Genomic DNA, 18,205 nt, shown 5'->3' with positions numbered 1-18,205 from the left:
TTGAAAAAGGTACATTATAAAGCAGCAGGAGTAAACACAAGGCTGGGAAGGAAGTGAGGCAGTAGGAAAAAAAGAGAAAAGAGTAAGATAAATGACTATGTGTTTGCATAAATGAGAGAGGGAGAGCTATTCAATTTCTGTGATAGCCATCACTGAATATATCAGAAGATGGTACAACCAACCTTTGTGTTTTGAAGGGGGAAAAAAGGAAGAATATTCAAGCCAGCCATAACCTTATATCCTCACAGGGTTCAGAGAATTGCTCACATCTGCTTTCACTGGTTGTGAAGTAAGCACTTCTGGCCATGGTTTACTCATTACTGCCAGGCTGGAGTTGCATGGTGTGTGAGCCAACAGGCTGAAGGCAGTAAAATTTTTACAGGCCAAATACTGAAAAACTGAAAAGGGAGATGTGGCATAAATGTGACACAAAGACCAAATTTCATATACTCCGGAAAAAAAAAAATCCACACATTACAGATCCTGCTGTATATCCATGGTCTGACCCTTTGGTAGATATTTGTATCTTTTAGAAAAAATCCTTTGTTGGGATTTAAAAATAATAGTAGTTAATTCAGTGTACCTAATAACATATTTTCCTACCGTAGGTTTTTCTATTGCTGTTAAAGTAGAAATTGCACCAAAACTCATTAAACACATTGCTCCTTAACATGGCATTCTCCTTGACCCAGACCATAGACATGAATTTCAAACAGGAAGAAAAACACATGCCTCTGACCCAAAGTAATGAGAGGATAATAACAGAGCTAAAAATTAGGGCAAAGTTACATAGGCAGGAGAAAATAAAAACATGAGGCTCTATGTCAAAGAAGAGAACAGAGAATGGTAGTTGTACTTCATCTGTGATATATTTGTATCCTGAGTACAATGGCCTCATCTTCAGTGACTGGAGATACAAACAACAAAATGTATGTTTGAAGTGCTAGATTAAAAGAGTTCTTTTGTGTATTTAATCACAATTTCATCTCTTTTGTATATTTAATTATTTTCTCCCAGAAGCAAACTGCTAATTGCAGGTCTACAACTACACTTGAAAGCTTTTTGCAAGAAGTTTTTGTGAAGATCTTATGTAAAGATGTAGCTTAGCTGTAAGCCAGTGGTGTCTCTTGGTGCAGTTTGAGCAAGCAGAGATCACAGTCCACATCTCTGTATTTAAAACCTGGAGAGGAGAATATCAAAAAGTGTAAAATGTAATACAGGGATTAGGGGAAGCTACTTAAGATGAGGTGTTTCTAAGTCAATCTCTCTCATATAACAAAGACAAGATGAAAATTGGTTAGACCATGATACATAAGCTACTGAGATTCCTCAGTCTTTTCATCAGGAGTTTATCAAGAATCATGGCTTGGAAGCTTTTACTGGCCCAATTAAAAGGGTAAATAAGGCACGCATTCAAATACTTATGGTTATTATTAGCAATAAAGGAAATAATTTTCTGGATGTCATTTAGTTTAGAATTTATCAAACATAACTTCAGACATGTGCTCTGTAGATGTCTTCACCTAAATTGATCAATGAGAGTCCCCTTTATAGTCCAGTAGAGAAACAGGGTAATGTGAAGTGAATTCTAGTGTCAGTTGTTTGTGTTTGCTTGATCTCCATCCACTAACATGGGCACAAGGTAACAAGGTAGATGTCAAGGCCTGAGCTAGGCACACCAAACATACTTTCGTGGGTGGAAGGCCTGCCTGAGGGTAAGTGCAAGAGTAGTGTTTTGTGATGTTCATCTGCTAATTTGTACTGCTTTTAATCTCTCTGATGAAATACACAGCAACTCTCCAGCAAGGCTTTTCTAGAAGACCTGTGGAGCTTCCCAAAGCTGGCTTAGGTATGAGTGACCAAGGGGATAGGTGTGTGCACAGGGACAAATTCTGGTAAAAACTGAGCCAAAATAGTGATGGCAATTTTGATGAGTCATAATGGCTCTCCTCAAGAACTGCCATAGACCATGTCCTGATAAGACATTTGAAAAATCACAAAATTGGAGAAAATATGATACACTTTTTGGTGCTTCTTGGAGTTTAAAATTTTGGCATCCACAGATATGAAATTTTTCTAATAAAATGTTTTTAACATACTGAAAACAAAGGAAATTAATTGTAGCAGGTTTGAGTGACAAAGTTTGAGTGAAAGCTTCTGGGTTTGGGGGAATAACATTTTAGTTATAATGTGACTTTTTTACTATTTTTTTTTCTCTAGGCTTCATTGTAGCATAAGGAGAGCAAAATACATGTTTACGTCATGAAGATTTGATGGTTCTGTCTAGAATCAAAAATGTCAGTATTAAATGAAAAAACCTTTTAATCAACTTATACTGACTTTGTGGTCATTCTGTTTGTGGACAGTTGACGTTTCATATTGAGTTTTCTGGCAGAGAAATATGATCTGGTCCCAGTAAATACAGAGAAATGCAGCTACTGTTATACTAATCCATGTTAAGATGAATTTGTCTATGTTCTGTTATGCAGCAATATAGCGTTGCTTCTGCCTTTTTTCTTTTTTTGTCTTAATTTTCCTTTGTGTACTTTTAACACTCTTTTTCTGTTGCTTACACTGAGTTCCAGGACTGTTGTGAACAAGTAAACCTAAAATCTCTGAGTAATTATGGCAGGTAATATTCTAGTAGGTATTTACAGTTATTTCAGTTGGCATTGATTTCATTGTATTATGTTGGATATCACAGTGTTTTAGTGCAATATTTTAATTGTTTCTCACCATGAATGTTTCAGCCATTAGAAGAATGGTCTTTGGTGGCTTAAAAGATTTTGTGTTGTCTTTTATCTTGGAATGGACTTGCCTTGTTCAAGTCTGTATATAATGTGAGATTTCTACTCCTTCAGGACATCAGAAAGTTGTATGGTCTTCCTTTCCAGAATCTTTCACTTGCAGTGCACCTGACCTAATACATCTTTAATTCAGCTTTCACTTACTTGCTGTCTTTCTACATGAATTTGCCAGTATATTTAAGGCTCCTCAAAACACAAACATAAGTGCTTTTTCAAAGCTGACATGCCACTTGTTCTTTTGTGGCAGAAAGGCAGACTTTTCGTAGAACCATAGAGTGGTTTGGTTGGGAGGGACCTTAAAAACCATCTAGTTCCAACTCCTTTGTCATGTGCAGGGACCCCTTCCATAGAAGATGTTTGGTTGGTTTCCAGCGTGAGACAGGTAGACATGCAATGGTAATTACGCCCTTTATGAGTTGCAACATGACTGCAAATTCGCTTAATCAAGCTTGATGATAGAGTGAGTTCCATAGGGCTTTTGCACAAGCATAGATAATCATTGTTAAGTCCAAAATGGCAAATTTAAGAAATGTATTATTGGAACTTGGTCTGCACTAAAATTATCTTAATTCAAATGGCAAGAATAGTTTTGTTTCTTGAACAAATGTGATGTGTATCTGCTCAGCTTTAGACTTAAAGATATCATTTAGATCTGTTTATACTGTCCAAGTAGTTTCCCCTTTTAGCTAGATGTGGCTCACTTAAAAAATTTTGTCTCCTAAATTAATTTCTACCAGTGTTTCTCATCAGACCATAAATAAAGATTTTAATAACCAGGGTTGAAGCAGATGAACAGAAGTATGCCCACTCTTCTTTAACCAGTGTTTTTATGTGTTAATCTTAAAAAATGATGGAGCAGAGATTAATGAATGCAATAAATACTATTCCTTCCCAAGGGAACAGTTGAATCAAAGTATAGTCTGCATAATATACCAAAGCACATGGAAATCAGGTTTCATACTGTGCAAGGCGTTGGAAGTTCATACCTTGCCTATGGAAAAGTTTAGTTACAGGCATTATTTTGTATAAAACATTATCTTTTCTGCTCTCTGACTGTGCATCATCAATCTTGAATTAAAAAGAAAGGGAAAAACAAACCAGGAAGTAGTAAGTTACACTCATGTGAAATTGTAATGGGTGCTCCTTATCAAAACACCACTCAAACTATGAAATTACTAGAGTTTGTGGGAACTGAGAATCTAGTTCCTTATGTTTTCTGTGCCATATGCAGACATGCTGTAAGTTGTGCTCTATAGTAAATACTTGGTCCTCGAACTACAGTTTGATTTCATTTTCATGTAGTCTTTACAACAATCAGGTATGCCAGAAGGTGCTATACTTACTTAATGCAAAGATTTGCACTGATTCCATCTGTTGGTAGAGTTTACCGAGAGCCCTGAACAGGAAATTTTGCTATATGCCAGGCGTTTTTTTTCCCTTAATTTACTTATCCCCTCCTTCCAGCCTATACACACACTGTGCATGCTTTTCAGATTGAGTAAGTGAGAGGTTGGGTGACAAATTAGACTAAAAGCATCTGTTTCTCTTTCTATGCTGGAAATGCTGAGACAAAAATATACTTTATGTAAAGTGAGTTAGTACATTTATCTAACATAATTTTGGAGATGATGCTTCACTAGCTGAATTGTCCCTGAAATTAGGCTACTACTGAAAATACATTTTGCATTTTATAGGAGACTGAAAGAAAGTAGTAACACAGATGTACTGTAGGCAACATAAAGACTCCTTGAAGTACATGGCCTGTCTGTATTTTAGTAACTCAACATATTGAATAGAATTTTTTAACTGGGTCTGAGGATTTTTTTTTTTATGTTAGCATGCTTGAAGATTAGAATTTTTCTGTTTGAATAAAGATTTTCACCATACTTGCTGGAGAGCAGCTCTGTGGAGAAGGACCTGGGGGTACTGGTGGATAACAAGCTGTCCATGAGCCAGCAATGCTCTTGTGACCAAGAAGGCCAATGGTATGCTGGTGTTGACTAGGAAAATCATTGACAACAGGTCGAAAGAGATGATCCTGCCACTCTACTCTGAACTAATGAGGCCACACCTGGAGTGCTGTGTCCAGTTCCAGGCTCCTCAGTGAATAAGAGAGACATGGAGCTCCTGAACTGGGTCCAGTGGAGGGTGACAAAGATGATTTAGGGACTGGAGCATCTCTCTTATGAGGAAAGGCTGAGGGAGCTGGGCCTGTTCAGACTCTGGAAGAGGGACTGAGAAAGGACCTAGTCAGTGTTTCTAGGTATCTGAAGGGAGGGTGCTAGAAGGATGGACCAGGTTCTTCTCAGTGATGCCAAGCAACAGGACAAAAGGGACTGGGCAGAAACTGATGCGTAGGAAATTCCACCTGAACATGAGGAAGAACAACTTCACTGTGCAGGTGGCCGTGCACTGGAACAGGTTGCCCAGAGAGGCAGTGAAATCTCTGTCACTGGGGATATTCAAGAACTGTCTGGACACAATCCTGTGCTGTGTGCTCTGGGATGGCCCTGTTTGAGCAGGGAGGTTGAACCAGAGGATCTACTGTGGTCCCTTCCAACCTGATCCATTTTGGGATAGTGTTTAGGAAACTGTTTTGTTTTTTGTTTTGCCCTTACAATCAAGCATTCTAAAATCTGACTTTTGAGCCCCCAGGATTTAGGACTGTAGCATTTCAGTCCTTTGAAATTATTTCAGGTTTGTCTGGCATCTTATACTTTATCAATCGGTTAATGAATAAGATACTGCTTTCCAAATTTATGTTTTCTTGTGTGCTCTTTATGAATATTGTACTTAGGTGTTTGCATTGGGAAATTAAAGGGTAGGTTGCACCAGGTTGCTGCTTAGAAAAAGAGTAATAATCTTTTTATGTCAAGAGTACTGTAAGATTTTCTTGTATGATATAAATCTCACCTCTAGCACCTATAGTTTCAGATGCTTAGAAGCTTGTTTATCATAAAATGTTCAGGTTGTGTTTGGATCAAGGCAGTTCTCCTAGGGTCAGTAAAATCCTGACAGATCAGGATTTTCAAGAAATTTTGTATGTTCAGCATTAATAAATTTAAATTTATGAATAAAAATTTGCAGTACTGAGACCACAATGAGGTTCTGTTTCTCATGTCTTAGAGAGTAATTGCAGAGAAAGGAGGAGAAGATTAGTATGTATTATATCAGCTTTCCCTGAGTAGAGAACCAAAGGTTCATTCTGATAACTTGTGTGGTATTAAGTAGATTATGCTTTGTAAGCACTAAGGTTTAATACCTAATTCCTGAAGCCAACAAGTAATCTTAAAATATGTCTAATAATAATAATTTCAATTGAAAATGCATTTATTGGCACACATAAAAAGCAAAAGGTCATGCTGATGTAGTATGTGGTGTTCTTTTTTAGTTGTCCTGCACTGCTGCTGAAAAAAAGGAGAATACTTCTGCTCAATGAACTTTCAATATATCAAAAAAACTAAAAGCATGCTTAATTTAATAGTTTTCATAGTATCACATCTTTCCTGGTTGGCAAGAGAAATGTGTAGCGTTTGGTAATGCAGCATTAAGTATGTTGAATCGTCTGTGTGAGCATGGTAAATATAAGGGTTTGTATTCCACATTGTGTTGTGGATCACCTCTTTCTCTTTATGAATGCTTTAGTTTTTAAAAGAGACACTAAGTATGTGTTCAGTTAAGATAGCTGCCGACCTTGTTCTTTGCTAAATGTCCCTGAAAAATGTATGCAGGAAGACTGAAACTCAAACTATCCAGGTGCTTTTGTTTTATGGATTTTTTTCTCCTTTCTTAAGGAGTTGGAGTAGGAATTCATAATTCCATTTAGTAGTACTTCTTTTTTTAAAAATTGTGGCTCACCATCACTGGCAGAATATTTATAGTCCCCATTCTTTGCTTACTTGGGACTTTCAGTCTACAAAGCCACAGCTGTTCTTACTGTGCTTTCACCAGTGCTGTGATATACCAAGTAAGAAAGGGATTCTGTTCTCAGCTGCACCATTGTAAAATATAGTTATATATGTGACACATTTCCATTTGCATCAGTTGAATTTCTCTGGATTTTCATGGCTGTAACTGAGATTAGTTTTTTCAAAGCCCTACAACATCTCTTACTTAAATCCCTACCCATTGCAGCAATTCTTTGTGGCAAAAGATGCGCATAAGCCCATATCTGGATTTCAGTTAGAAGTTCCTTTTTGCACAGGTGCGCGATTTTCTTCACAACTCTCCTTTTCACGCTGAAGTTGTAACTGTGCTCTCGGGCACTTGCAGCTAAAGCAAATAAAGGATTTGAGGACCTTACACAGGACAAATGTCTTTATCCAGCACTGCATAAAGCTTTTACACTTCTGCCACTGTGCCTATCTTCCTCCACTGCTGCTCAGTTTTGGAGGCCCATAAGCTCTTTACCCACATGTTGTTTGGACTAGACAGATGTGCCTGGGATGGAACTCCTGGCATGCATAGCATGGTGCCTTGCTTGGGCTTCCATGAGGCGCAAGCTAGAAGTATAGCAGTCCTTGGGAATCCCAAACTTAGGAGCAACCTCAGCTCATGGCAGTGTAACTCTGACTGGATAGAGCTTTTCATGAAATTCCATATCGTATAGTAGATATCTTGGCAGTAGCTGCTCCTTGCTTTTTATATCATAGCTTATAATTTGTCATGCTTGACTGAGAAGTGGAAGCTATTGGAGCCATTTCCTCCTTCCTGAGGAAATTCAAATCTGTCTCTACCTCACTAAAACAACTCCTAACTACCAAAGAAGTCTTCCATCTTCTGGAGATGCCTCTGTTTTTTTGAACTCTTCAAAATCTGAAGACAAGTAAGTCATCAGTATGATGTTTTACTTTTGGTTAGAGCACTGGATCCAGTCAAATGTTTCAGTTGTCTTTGCTAGTATTAGAACTCAAGATTTGTTCACTGATGGTTTGGTGGAATTATTCTGGAAGACTTCCTCTCCTGGATGAATGCACTAACCACAGAGCTATTTTGTAAAGGTAGACTAGCACTGCTCTTTACTAAAAAAAAAGAAAAAGTGTTTGGTTTTTTTTTCATTTGGCATCAGGTGAGATTTTTCTAAATCTCACCTGTAAGATTCTGAATTTATGACAGATTTTGAATTGTGGTAGTTTCTTCCTTATGAACAGATTAGGCTGATGTGCAGTATTGCTTAGGCAGAACGGATCTGATCAGTGAAACAAAGTTGCCGCATGTCCAGCAATCCAGGGGTCCTACAATTTGTATGAGTAGGTCATCTGATGAATTTGTGATACAGATCTTTGGCTGGTTGTCTGCCTAGTTGGAGGTCTTGTATACTCTGAGTTTGGGAAAATAAGAGCAGAAGTACAGTAACCATAACATTTCAGATTGCATTATGAGATGTCTGTATTTGTTCTTGCTGCAAAGTTCTAGATTCACTTCTGATGATCAGAAATCTTTGACTGAGTTTGGGTATTCTGGACAAAATGGGTTTGCTCTCCAAGTTAGGCCAGAAAAGGAAAGAAATGTATGATTTACTTCAGTAGTTTGTTTCCATTGTGAAACATTTCGTTTTTTGGGTAAATAATTTATTTTAACTATGAAAGAGTTATAGGAGATTCATTATATTTTGTGGTTTGATTGTTTCCCCCTCCATTGGAAGAAAATGATAACAAAACTTTTTTACAGAATTTAAACAAATACCTTTCATTAATGTAATACTTTGGTAGTTTGCAAAGCTGTCACAAAAAATGGAAAATCCTGGATACTAAATGCGTACATCAACCTTCTACCTTGATACCAAATCATGTCAGTGTTGCTGTCAAGCATGTGCAGTTTGTGGAACAGGGTGTTGTATATGTACTTAATGTACATGTATATGTACTTAATAGGTGATAGAAAAATAATTGGAAAAACTAGAACCCCTTGAAACTGAAATTGTTAGGTCCTAGGAGATGGGGACTTGATATTTTTCTGTTAGCAGTAAACAGAAAAGGCACTCTCATTTTACAAGGAGAATTTTAATGAGTGAAATTTTTCTAGTGATCCAAAGATATTGAAGTGCTGTGTCATTGCAGACAGACTTTAAACTTTGTCAGAGTAATTTGTCTCTTGCTATAGGTACATGGAAATGTCTCTGACTGTGCACGTGTATATTATGTCATAAATTTTTAGCTCAAAATTTGTTGGTTGGGCTTTGAACTTGTCTTCTTGAAAGAGATGCCAATGTGAGTATCTTTTCCAGTTGTTCTCAGTGTATGTTTTATACTAATATCCATCATACAAAACAAGGGTTAGAAAACAAAAATTCTTCACTGGATATATTGCAAAAAGCAATAACAGAGAAGATAGTAAGAGCACCATTTATCGGCCAGTTTATCTTAATTTCAGTGGGATTGATGAAAATAAAACTGTAATTGGGTCTGTTCAGTTGTCTGATTTCCCTAGAGGTTGTATTCGTTTCCTTCAAAAAAGAGAAAAAAAATCACTACATAAACAATTGTCCCTTTGTGTGAAGGTTCAAGCACAAGTGCGACATGCAAAACTCAACTTTGACAAACTGAAGACTGATGTCTGTCAAAAAGTGGATCTTCTGGGAGCCAGCAGATGCAACCTCCTTTCTCATGTGTTAACAACATATCAGGTATCCAAGGAAAATGTTGACCTCTGAAAGAATGTTTTTTTGTTAATGTGGCTTTTTAAGAGGTTACCATGGCAATATTCAACTGTAAGAATTTGTAGCTAGTGTTGGAGTGAAGATGTGAAATTTGCACTGAAAACAGATTTGTGTTAACATTGGCACTGAAATTTTACCCTTTCTTACAGACAACACTGCTTCATTTCTGGGAAAAAACTTCACACACAATGGCAGCCATCCATGAAAGTTTCAAAGGTTATCAGCCATATGAATTCACTATGTTAAAGGTAAGGAATATATAGATATATATGTTTGCCCAGTGATAACCAGTAAGAGATCATATAAGGGTGTAGAAAGTATATGTTGATATTTTTTCCATGTATTTTCTGACACTTTTGTCCCTGTTCTGTCTTTTCATTTAAATACAAGTTTTCTGTTTAATGTCCTTCTGATCAGCTGTGCTGGTGGGCTCTTCTCTTACCTTTGTGATGTTAAAAGGTTTCTGAGGATGTTTTTATCTTTGCTTTGATCCAAAATAATTTGTGTAGATAGCCTGTATTGTTACTGGGTATTTATTCTTCATGTTCTTTTGTATCTAAAAGTTTGATTATTTGAACTAGGATGCTTCAAGATGTATAATAATATTTGGACACCTTGGAGAGGAACTTGGAAAGAAAATGCACCTGCTTTGGTGTACCTTTGTGATGGAGGAGGAGGGACATTTGGGGATACTTTGTACCTTCTGAACTTCCTCCTGTGAAACATTCATTATTTAAATTTGAAGTTAAATTGGAATCTGTGATATAAAGAAATACCATCTATATTGAATCCACACATGTAGCAAGCAACCCCTTGAAGCAAAAAGTAACTGTAAAATGGTTGGGAGTATTGTCGTGTGTTTAGTCTCTGTTATGAAAATCTTAACTAATTATATTGCTCACCTCCTGCACTGAAAAGATGTGATTTCCTGGTTTTGCACTGATATGTATACTGATAAATGATGCTAATCAGGAGATGGTTTAAAACTATAGGATTTTATGTAATTCTGTGCTTTTGGAAAACAGCTGCTTGGAGTAAGACTGGCTTTTAGTATCAGGTTTTTTTTCTTTTGGTCTCTGGTGTGTGAGGTTATTTTCTGTACACAAGTGTTCTCCATGAACTCTTGTCCCCAGCGATTAGTTTCTGATTGTTTACATTAAATGATTGCTAAGATGATTAAATCAAAATCTGGTGATTGCATCAGGTGAGATTGTGTTGCCTATGAGAATAGATATCTGCTGCTACTTCAGTTGTATTATTAGGGTAAGTGAGCTCTGCTGGTCACTTCTGAAGGGTGTGGTGAGTCCCATCTCACCTCTGATACACCTGGGTGTGGAATAACAATAGGTGATTATGGTTAGGGAACTGATCCCTACCAGTCATATCATATGTTCATGCCAGAGTAACTATATATTAAAAAGGAGCTGTAAACTAATTTTACATTGAGATTATGAGGTATTATTTTTTAATGAAGTATGGTAGACAGCTATAGCTGATCTAAGGTGGTGTAGTTTCTGACAGAGAAACTTTTGGTCTAAAAATGTACCCCATGGAGATGCCATGTCTGTTGTTGACTTTATACATTAAAATATAAAATCAGAATATATACTGGATTAAACTATATAAATATATAAAATATTTCAATATGCCCATATCTACATTGAATTTGAAGTTACTTCTTTTAGACTATTTTTCCCTGCTTGATGCCACAAAAGGTGTCTTTCTTAAATGGAAATTTTGAATTTGATGCTTGCAAATAATTTTTGTCTTTTATGATCCCATAAAAGATAAAATCTTACTCATACAAATTAAACTGAATTAAACTAAGGATATGTGAATGTAGGATTAGTGTTCTACTTTAAAACAAGAAACTAATTCAAGTTAATATTTGACTTAGACATAGATTGTTTTATTGAAAAATTAAGAGGTGCTATGTACTAGAAAACTGCTATTTGTATTTTGTAGTATAAATATATATTTGTGTACCAGGTTTACCTCAGGAAAGAGACTCTGAAACGCCTCTCAGGGTTGTTTCTGGAAAGAAAACATTGTCTTTAGAGATGTTTGCCTAACTTCCTTAATGAAAAGCAGCCCATTTGTTTTCTTTGCTTCAGGGTATATGCAGAGAGCAGTATAATTGTGCTATTGCAGCTGTATTTTGTAACTCTTGAGTTTTGTGCTTGATGAAAGATGATTATTAATGTGCTAATAGCTCCATGTATAGTGATGTAAAAGTATCTGTTACTGTATCCATCGCTTTACTATTACAGATGATGGGCTGCTGCTTTGGTAAAGCCATTAAGGTTTCATTGTCTTGAAATTAACAAATATCAAATGAATTCAAGTTTATTTCAGGGGCTACTTTTCATGAATAATACCTTTTTCTAATTTCTGTGACCGTTTATTTGCCTAAGTTACTTAAATAATATTTAGTTGCATTTTTAAAATTTAAATGCTAGAATACCAAACTTTCTGAAGAGTTTGTATTAACTTAGAAATAATAGTTGCCCTGGTAAGGGAGTCAAAAGGCAGAAATCTCAGTGCATCTATTTGTTTCTGTGTGAAGTGGGATACTGCTGCCTGAGCTCCTTACATGGAGTAACTCCCTTGGAGTACTCTGTCCAAACAGGTGCTACAACACTGTTGCCTTCTGCTGACCTCTGCTGTAGTCCGGTGTCCTCTCTTGTTTCTTTACTCATAGACAAGATTTGCCTGTGATTTTGCATCTCTAAGGGTTTTGGGAAAGTGTGGTATTTTCTTGATAGGAGGAAATTCTGAGACAACCTACTTTTCCTCTTCCTCTTCCCTCTTCCTCCTCCCCCCAAATGAAATATGTTCAAGTTTTTGTCTCCTCAATGCTGTTGCACTTTTTCATAAATGTTGTGATATCTTGGAATGTATGCCTGTCTCCTGAAACTGCCCTTAGCTGTGTTGCTTTGATTTTTTTCTCTGTCAAGAAGTGCATTAGTTGTCCAAGGCACTTGGAAGGAGCTGTGGGTGAGCTGAGTGCAATGTCAACACTGCTGAGTTAACTGCGGAGGGCAGATTTTATGTGCAATCCAGATGATCTTGGCTTGACTTGAAAGCAGCCCAGATGCAGGTGAAGGAATTCAGTGAGTGAGTAGCAGTCAGAAATTGAGCCTGAGCTGGAACTAGAGTTAACTCTACAGTGAAGGAGTCCCTTGTTGGCTTGGATACTTAGTCTGAGTCCTGGAAGCAGGTGAAATATCACTGGGTGACTTCTGGTGTTAGGGAAGGACAGATCAGGCAGCTTGAATGATTGTGAACATGCTCTGCTACTGTGTAAGGTGTTACTCTGATTTTTGTAGTAAAAGAGAGATCTAAGAAGCTAGGAAGACAGGTTTCTAAATATGCAAGGATCCTACGTCAAGCCACAATGTGGTGTAGCACACAACAAAATCCATTCTAGCCCACATAAGCAGCCAGAAGAGTGCTGTGAAGCTACACATCTGTGTGCTCTGAGCAAGTGAGTCAGGGCTACGTCCAGATGAAATGCTCTCACTTTGGTCTGAACTCAGTTTGTTATCATAACTCTGTTTAATCACTGCACTTTCTAGATTGTGAGGCTTCTTCCCTTTCTTCTAATGTAACCTAAAACAATTAAGAGAATATCATGGTTTTATTTCTATGCCTGCTGGCAGTAGTGATCACAGTACTGTGCATTCATGTTTGCAAAATGGTTGACTGTGGCTTTTTTAACATTCAGTTTCATTTCATACACATTCTCTAGCTTTTAAAAATCTTTTTGAAAAGATATCTGAGTTTGTAGTGAACCTCATAATGCAGAGTAGAGGGAGGCAGTGGTGAGGAAAATAATTTCATTATTTGGTATCCAATTTGAGTCCAAATAAGTTATGTGGAATTATTGCATCAAGATACAGCTTCTGATTTTTGACAATTTTTGTCATAATCGCCATTGAAACCAAAGCTGTATTTCAGAGCTGTGTTTATTTTTCTGATACAGGAAATAGTAACTGCCATTATTATCATACTGTTTCCTTCCCAAGGTACTTGTGAACTCCATTTCTATATGCTGTTTCCGTGGTTTGATCACAGTCCTTTAATTACGGATTTCCTGAAACACTGACAAAGGAAGCTTCTTAAAATACAGGTCCTTAAAGAAGGATGCTTATTTCCTTGGTGGTTTTTTTTTTTTTTTTTTTTGTGAATATGCAGACTTTATTTCTAATAATTTTCTTTAACTTGTATAGCTAGGCAGTGGTTAAAGTAATTCTGTTTTTTTGTCCAAAACCTTTACAACCCTTTTGGAGCAAGCTCTGAGGTGCTATACTTGGTTGTAGGCAGGGCACCACAACTGTTTGATCATCATCTCCTGATTCATTGGGCTGTGTGTCCTGTTGTGAAAATGTCCAGGTGGTTCAAGTGCCCAGAGCAGCAAAGTCCCCATAATGCAGAGCTGCTTTCTTTCTCTACACTGCACTTTTGTGCAAGTATAGTTGATACTTGTTCTTGAACTCTAGTCCGGGACTTCTTGGAGTCAATGGAGTAATTCCCATCTATTTTAATAGCACAAGAAGTGCAGTCTAATCAATACCCAGTACATATGCAGGTAAAGGGTGACATTCATACATAGGTTATCGAGCTGAACTGGCTGTCTTTATTCATCATCCGAGAAGTACACTTAGATGTGATTCTAGGTAGCAACAGTGTCAAATAAAAAAGTGGCAACCACAGAATAAGGTTAATTTCTTTAAGGCTTTTTTTTAATTTTTACTGGTTTTTTGACCTTCATCTTTTGACCATGTCTGCAGTGCTGAGGCTGCTCATGACAAATTAATTAATCAGCAGTTCTATGTAGAATTAATTTATTGAGAGGGAAAAAAGCAACTGCAGCACATTACAAATCTAGAAACTTAATTTCTAAAATACTGAAGTGTAGATTCCTTACACAGACAAATACTGAACCAAACAGAAACTGGAATGCTCCTTCTGGGAACTCTTCTGTTCTGGTTAACAGGGCAGTGGAAACAAGACCTGCAGCATGTCTGGGAATGCTTTTGTTGTGACAGATGGGCTGGGCACCCTAACTTTTATTCAGTCAATTAGGCTGTGGTTTTTTGTTTTACTTTTCTCATGAAACACATTCATGTTTTGTTCAAATTCCAGATGCAAAACCACTATATTTTTGTTGGTTTTAAGTTTGTATAGAAGGTGACTTCTCTGTTTTACCCTTGGGCGGGGGAGGCGGAGGGGGGGACACGCGGATAAATTGGGGTGAGATGCACTACTATTACTATCAGGACAACGTTAATAAATTCAATTACAAACGGTCAAGACTATTCACGTGTAACATGGTTTCATTTTTCAGAAACTGAGTTGGACTTTAGAAAGAGGAAATTTTTTTCACCTTCACAGCAAAACTTGTTTGATAGAGATGGAAGTATTTCCATTGCTAACATCTGCTTTACCTAATTACTGTGTTCCTTTATTTAATTTTTTAGACAGAATTTCTAATTAATACATAAGAGTGACAACTACTAGTATATTTATCATTTCATAGTCAGTCTGTAATGCTTATGTTAGCTTGTTCTCATCTCCAAATTTTGGTAATAAAAATGCTGATTGTGAAACTGTACATCCTTATCTTGTAGCATAGCCTTTCAGACTGCAAAGGGACAGTAGGGTTTCATAATACCACACCTGGCCTTCATCAACTATCATCCAAGATCTTAACCCTTGTTTTCAGATTCAGGATACAAGCGGTATCTTCCCGCTACCGCTGGAGTTGCCAAGTTTGTGTAAACAATTGTGGAGGGGGAAAAAAGATAATAAATAAGAAAAGAAGCAGTATATGAGGAACAAACAGATGTAAAGAATTTATTTTTTGCATCATAAAAAAAGGAAAAAAAGGAAAAAATAAACAAATCCCCAAAATAGCAAAGAAACGTGCCATCTAGCCTGCTTTGCACATGGTATAGATATATTTACTTAGAAATATTGGAAATATTTACCTAGAAGTAATCATGTAGAAATATTAGAAACAGAACATGACTTTAGAGGTTGCCACATGTCATCTTCTTATATAAAGTATGTTCACAGACTCAATTTGAATGAGTATCTTCTAACACTTTTAATTCTGCTTGAGTCAGATACTGTTTTGATATGATATAAAACCATTCTTGCTTGATTTCTCTTGGTTCTAGAATCCGGTTTGGTCTCAAATGACACACTTTTAGCTTCCCTGATTCTAATTGGTTTTCTTCTTTATATTTATATTATGGTTATGATCTAGAGCTTGCAAGATCCTGTGAATAAACTAACAGAAAAAGCAGAAAAGGAGAACCAGGAGACTGAGAGCACCAATTCAGTGGAAGATCAGCAGAGTCAGTAAGTCACATGTCCTGTATATCAAAATAATAAGTATTTTTGTCTAGCAACCAGGAAGCAGATAATAAAGTCACCAAACTTAAGTAGAGATGCAGACACAACTAGTCTAATTCTACTGGTAACCTCAATACTAAAATTCCTGAAATGTTGTAATGTGTACATCAAAACTAATAAACTTTATAGTGAAATTAAGAGCTTTAAAAAGGCCCATATAACCCTTATGTGTTTTTCATCTTTCCTAGTCTTTTTATATTTTTCAGCTTTTGCTTCTTTTTTTTTTTTTATTAAAAGAAATGGTAAATAACTATACATGGGAGAAGATATATGAGCATTGTATGTCTCCTTTCAGCAGCATCTCCTTTCACCTGGAAACAGGATATAGATTACTGATTGCTCCGAGTAGCAATTAGTTTTTGTAATGTATACAGCATCAGTTAGTAATCCAATGAAGCAGTAGGTACTTAGTATAAAGTACATCTAAGTGAGCTGATGCTGTCAAGTTTTGAGTTACCTGTAGCTCTGAGCTGAGAGAGACTTATGAATGGGCTGCTGTGGGGAGGGGAGAACAGGAGAGAGATGTGATTCCTCCCCTACCTGACCGTCAGGATTCGGTTGCCAGGAGATACAATGTTGATACAATTCTGCTGCCACCTGTTGTTTTGACTGTCCCTGCTTAAATGAAGCACTCAGCAAAGGATCAGTTGTCAAAAAGCAGAGAACAGCTTGACTGATTAGTGGATTTTGCTTGGCTATTTATAATAATGGATTTTTAAGGCGTTCAGGTTTTCAGTCACTTTTCTGGTTCAGATTCAGAACCGCTGACCAATACCACTTTATAAATTGGTCAGATTTGGTGCTGTTGATATTAGAAAGGACTTGACCAAGTACCATTTGGTAGGTGGTTGCCTCCACAGCACTTACTTCCATCTGTATCATCTCACGTGACAGTAATAGAGTTTAATAAATAGCTCTTTCCTCAGTGTTGAATATAAAGTTCTAGAATGAATGTGTGATTTACGCAAGATGTGTGCATTGGCACCTACCAGGAAATGCATCAGATGCCATGTCATGGTTGTACTTGTGTTTATTTATGGATTATCTTTGTCCTTGTCTGGCATAAAAGTGAGGGACAAAATATGTCACCCTTTTGCTGTCTAAAACCATAAACAAACATCTAAGATTCGAGAAGAATTACACAAGACAAAGCTTTTTAAATCCTCATGAATTTTCCATTCACAGTAAACATTCATTATACTAGAATTCAGCCTGAATCTAATTTTCCTCTACCACAGTCCTACCCCCAAGAGCAAGGGAGGTGTCTTTTTCTGTCCTGTCACTAGAGGGTAGGAGGAATGTGCCCACACAGTCCTTTTCACCACCACCTCAGCCTTGTGGCTGCTTCAGTCCCTACTCCTTGAATGGCTTTACATAAAGTAATAGCAGTTGGAAAGTGTGTATTCTTCATTGAAGAGATCACCCTTGTATTAGAATTGCATATAAAATGCATCTTTTATTTTGTCCCTGTTGAGAGCTTTTTTCATCAACACTGCTGATCTGTTATTGTAGAAATCTGTTGACATGGGGTAAAACTGTCCTGAGTGTTGATTTTTAATTAGTTGCTGTTAAAAAGAGAAGCACAAAGTGGTTGGTTGCCATTTTTGGGGAGGGGGGGAGGGGGCTGGGGAACAGTTGTAGCTCCTTTGTGATAGCTATGAAATACCAAATGTGCAAATGCAGATTACACAATATTTTTCAGTAGAGGTTGAGTCAGACTAAAAATGGAAGCTGATAGGATTTGCTAGTTCAATCTAATTTTCATTTTCAACAGACCTGCCAATGAAACAAATAAAAGGTAACAACAAACCAGCAACTGCAGGAGTCCATCTGTTATTGCAGTTTATTTGTTAATTATATGAATCTGTAATGATTTGACCAAAAAGAGGAAAATGTATTGTTATTTTAGAGCCTTAGAATTATTTTCCCAATTTTTTTCTTATTCCTTCAAATTAAGGTTGATTTCATTAGATGACGAGAGCCATACCAAGGAATCGAACTATTCAGGTATTATATTTTATGTTACCGTAACTCCATAAGTGCTGTAATACTTGGGCTTTTTTGTTTGGTTTGGTTTATTTCCTGTATCAGCTTCACCCGGCAAATCCCTACAAATGCATAAAAACAAAGGCCAGGAGAATCTGTTAATCTCTTACATATTACATCCCACCACATTTCATTCAGTCAATCTCAGACAAGTCAAATAGCTTGTGTTCCAAAGCCTAATTCTTACACGGGGCACGTGCCCTTCAAGAAAGGGATCTGCAGGTTAGCAGATGAGACAAGGAAAGTGTGCCACTTTGCTTACTAGTTTGTT

General features: G+C 36.9%; 1 protein-coding gene across 7 annotated transcripts in view; it reads left to right on the top strand.

Annotated features, from left to right (window-relative positions):
• ICA1 (islet cell autoantigen 1) overlaps positions 1-18,205 on the top strand; it is a 76,559-nt gene that overhangs the window by 33,545 nt on the left and 24,809 nt on the right. For all 7 annotated transcript variants that reach the window (XM_053988617.1, XM_053988610.1, XM_053988636.1 and 4 more), the window contains 4 exons: positions 9,307-9,432; positions 9,615-9,713; positions 15,740-15,834; positions 17,846-17,895. In XM_053988617.1, the coding sequence (XP_053844592.1) occupies positions 9,307-9,432; positions 9,615-9,713; positions 15,740-15,834; positions 17,846-17,895 (370 nt within the window). The remainder of the gene's footprint in view (positions 1-9,306; positions 9,433-9,614; positions 9,714-15,739; positions 15,835-17,845; positions 17,896-18,205) is intronic.

The sequence above is a fragment of the Vidua macroura genome, chromosome 1, assembly GCF_024509145.1.
Source record: "Vidua macroura isolate BioBank_ID:100142 chromosome 1, ASM2450914v1, whole genome shotgun sequence".
In the NCBI taxonomy this organism is placed as follows: Eukaryota; Metazoa; Chordata; class Aves; order Passeriformes; family Viduidae; genus Vidua; species Vidua macroura.
Note: the sequence above shows the minus strand (reverse complement) of the source record. Positions and strands in the feature narration are given on the sequence as shown.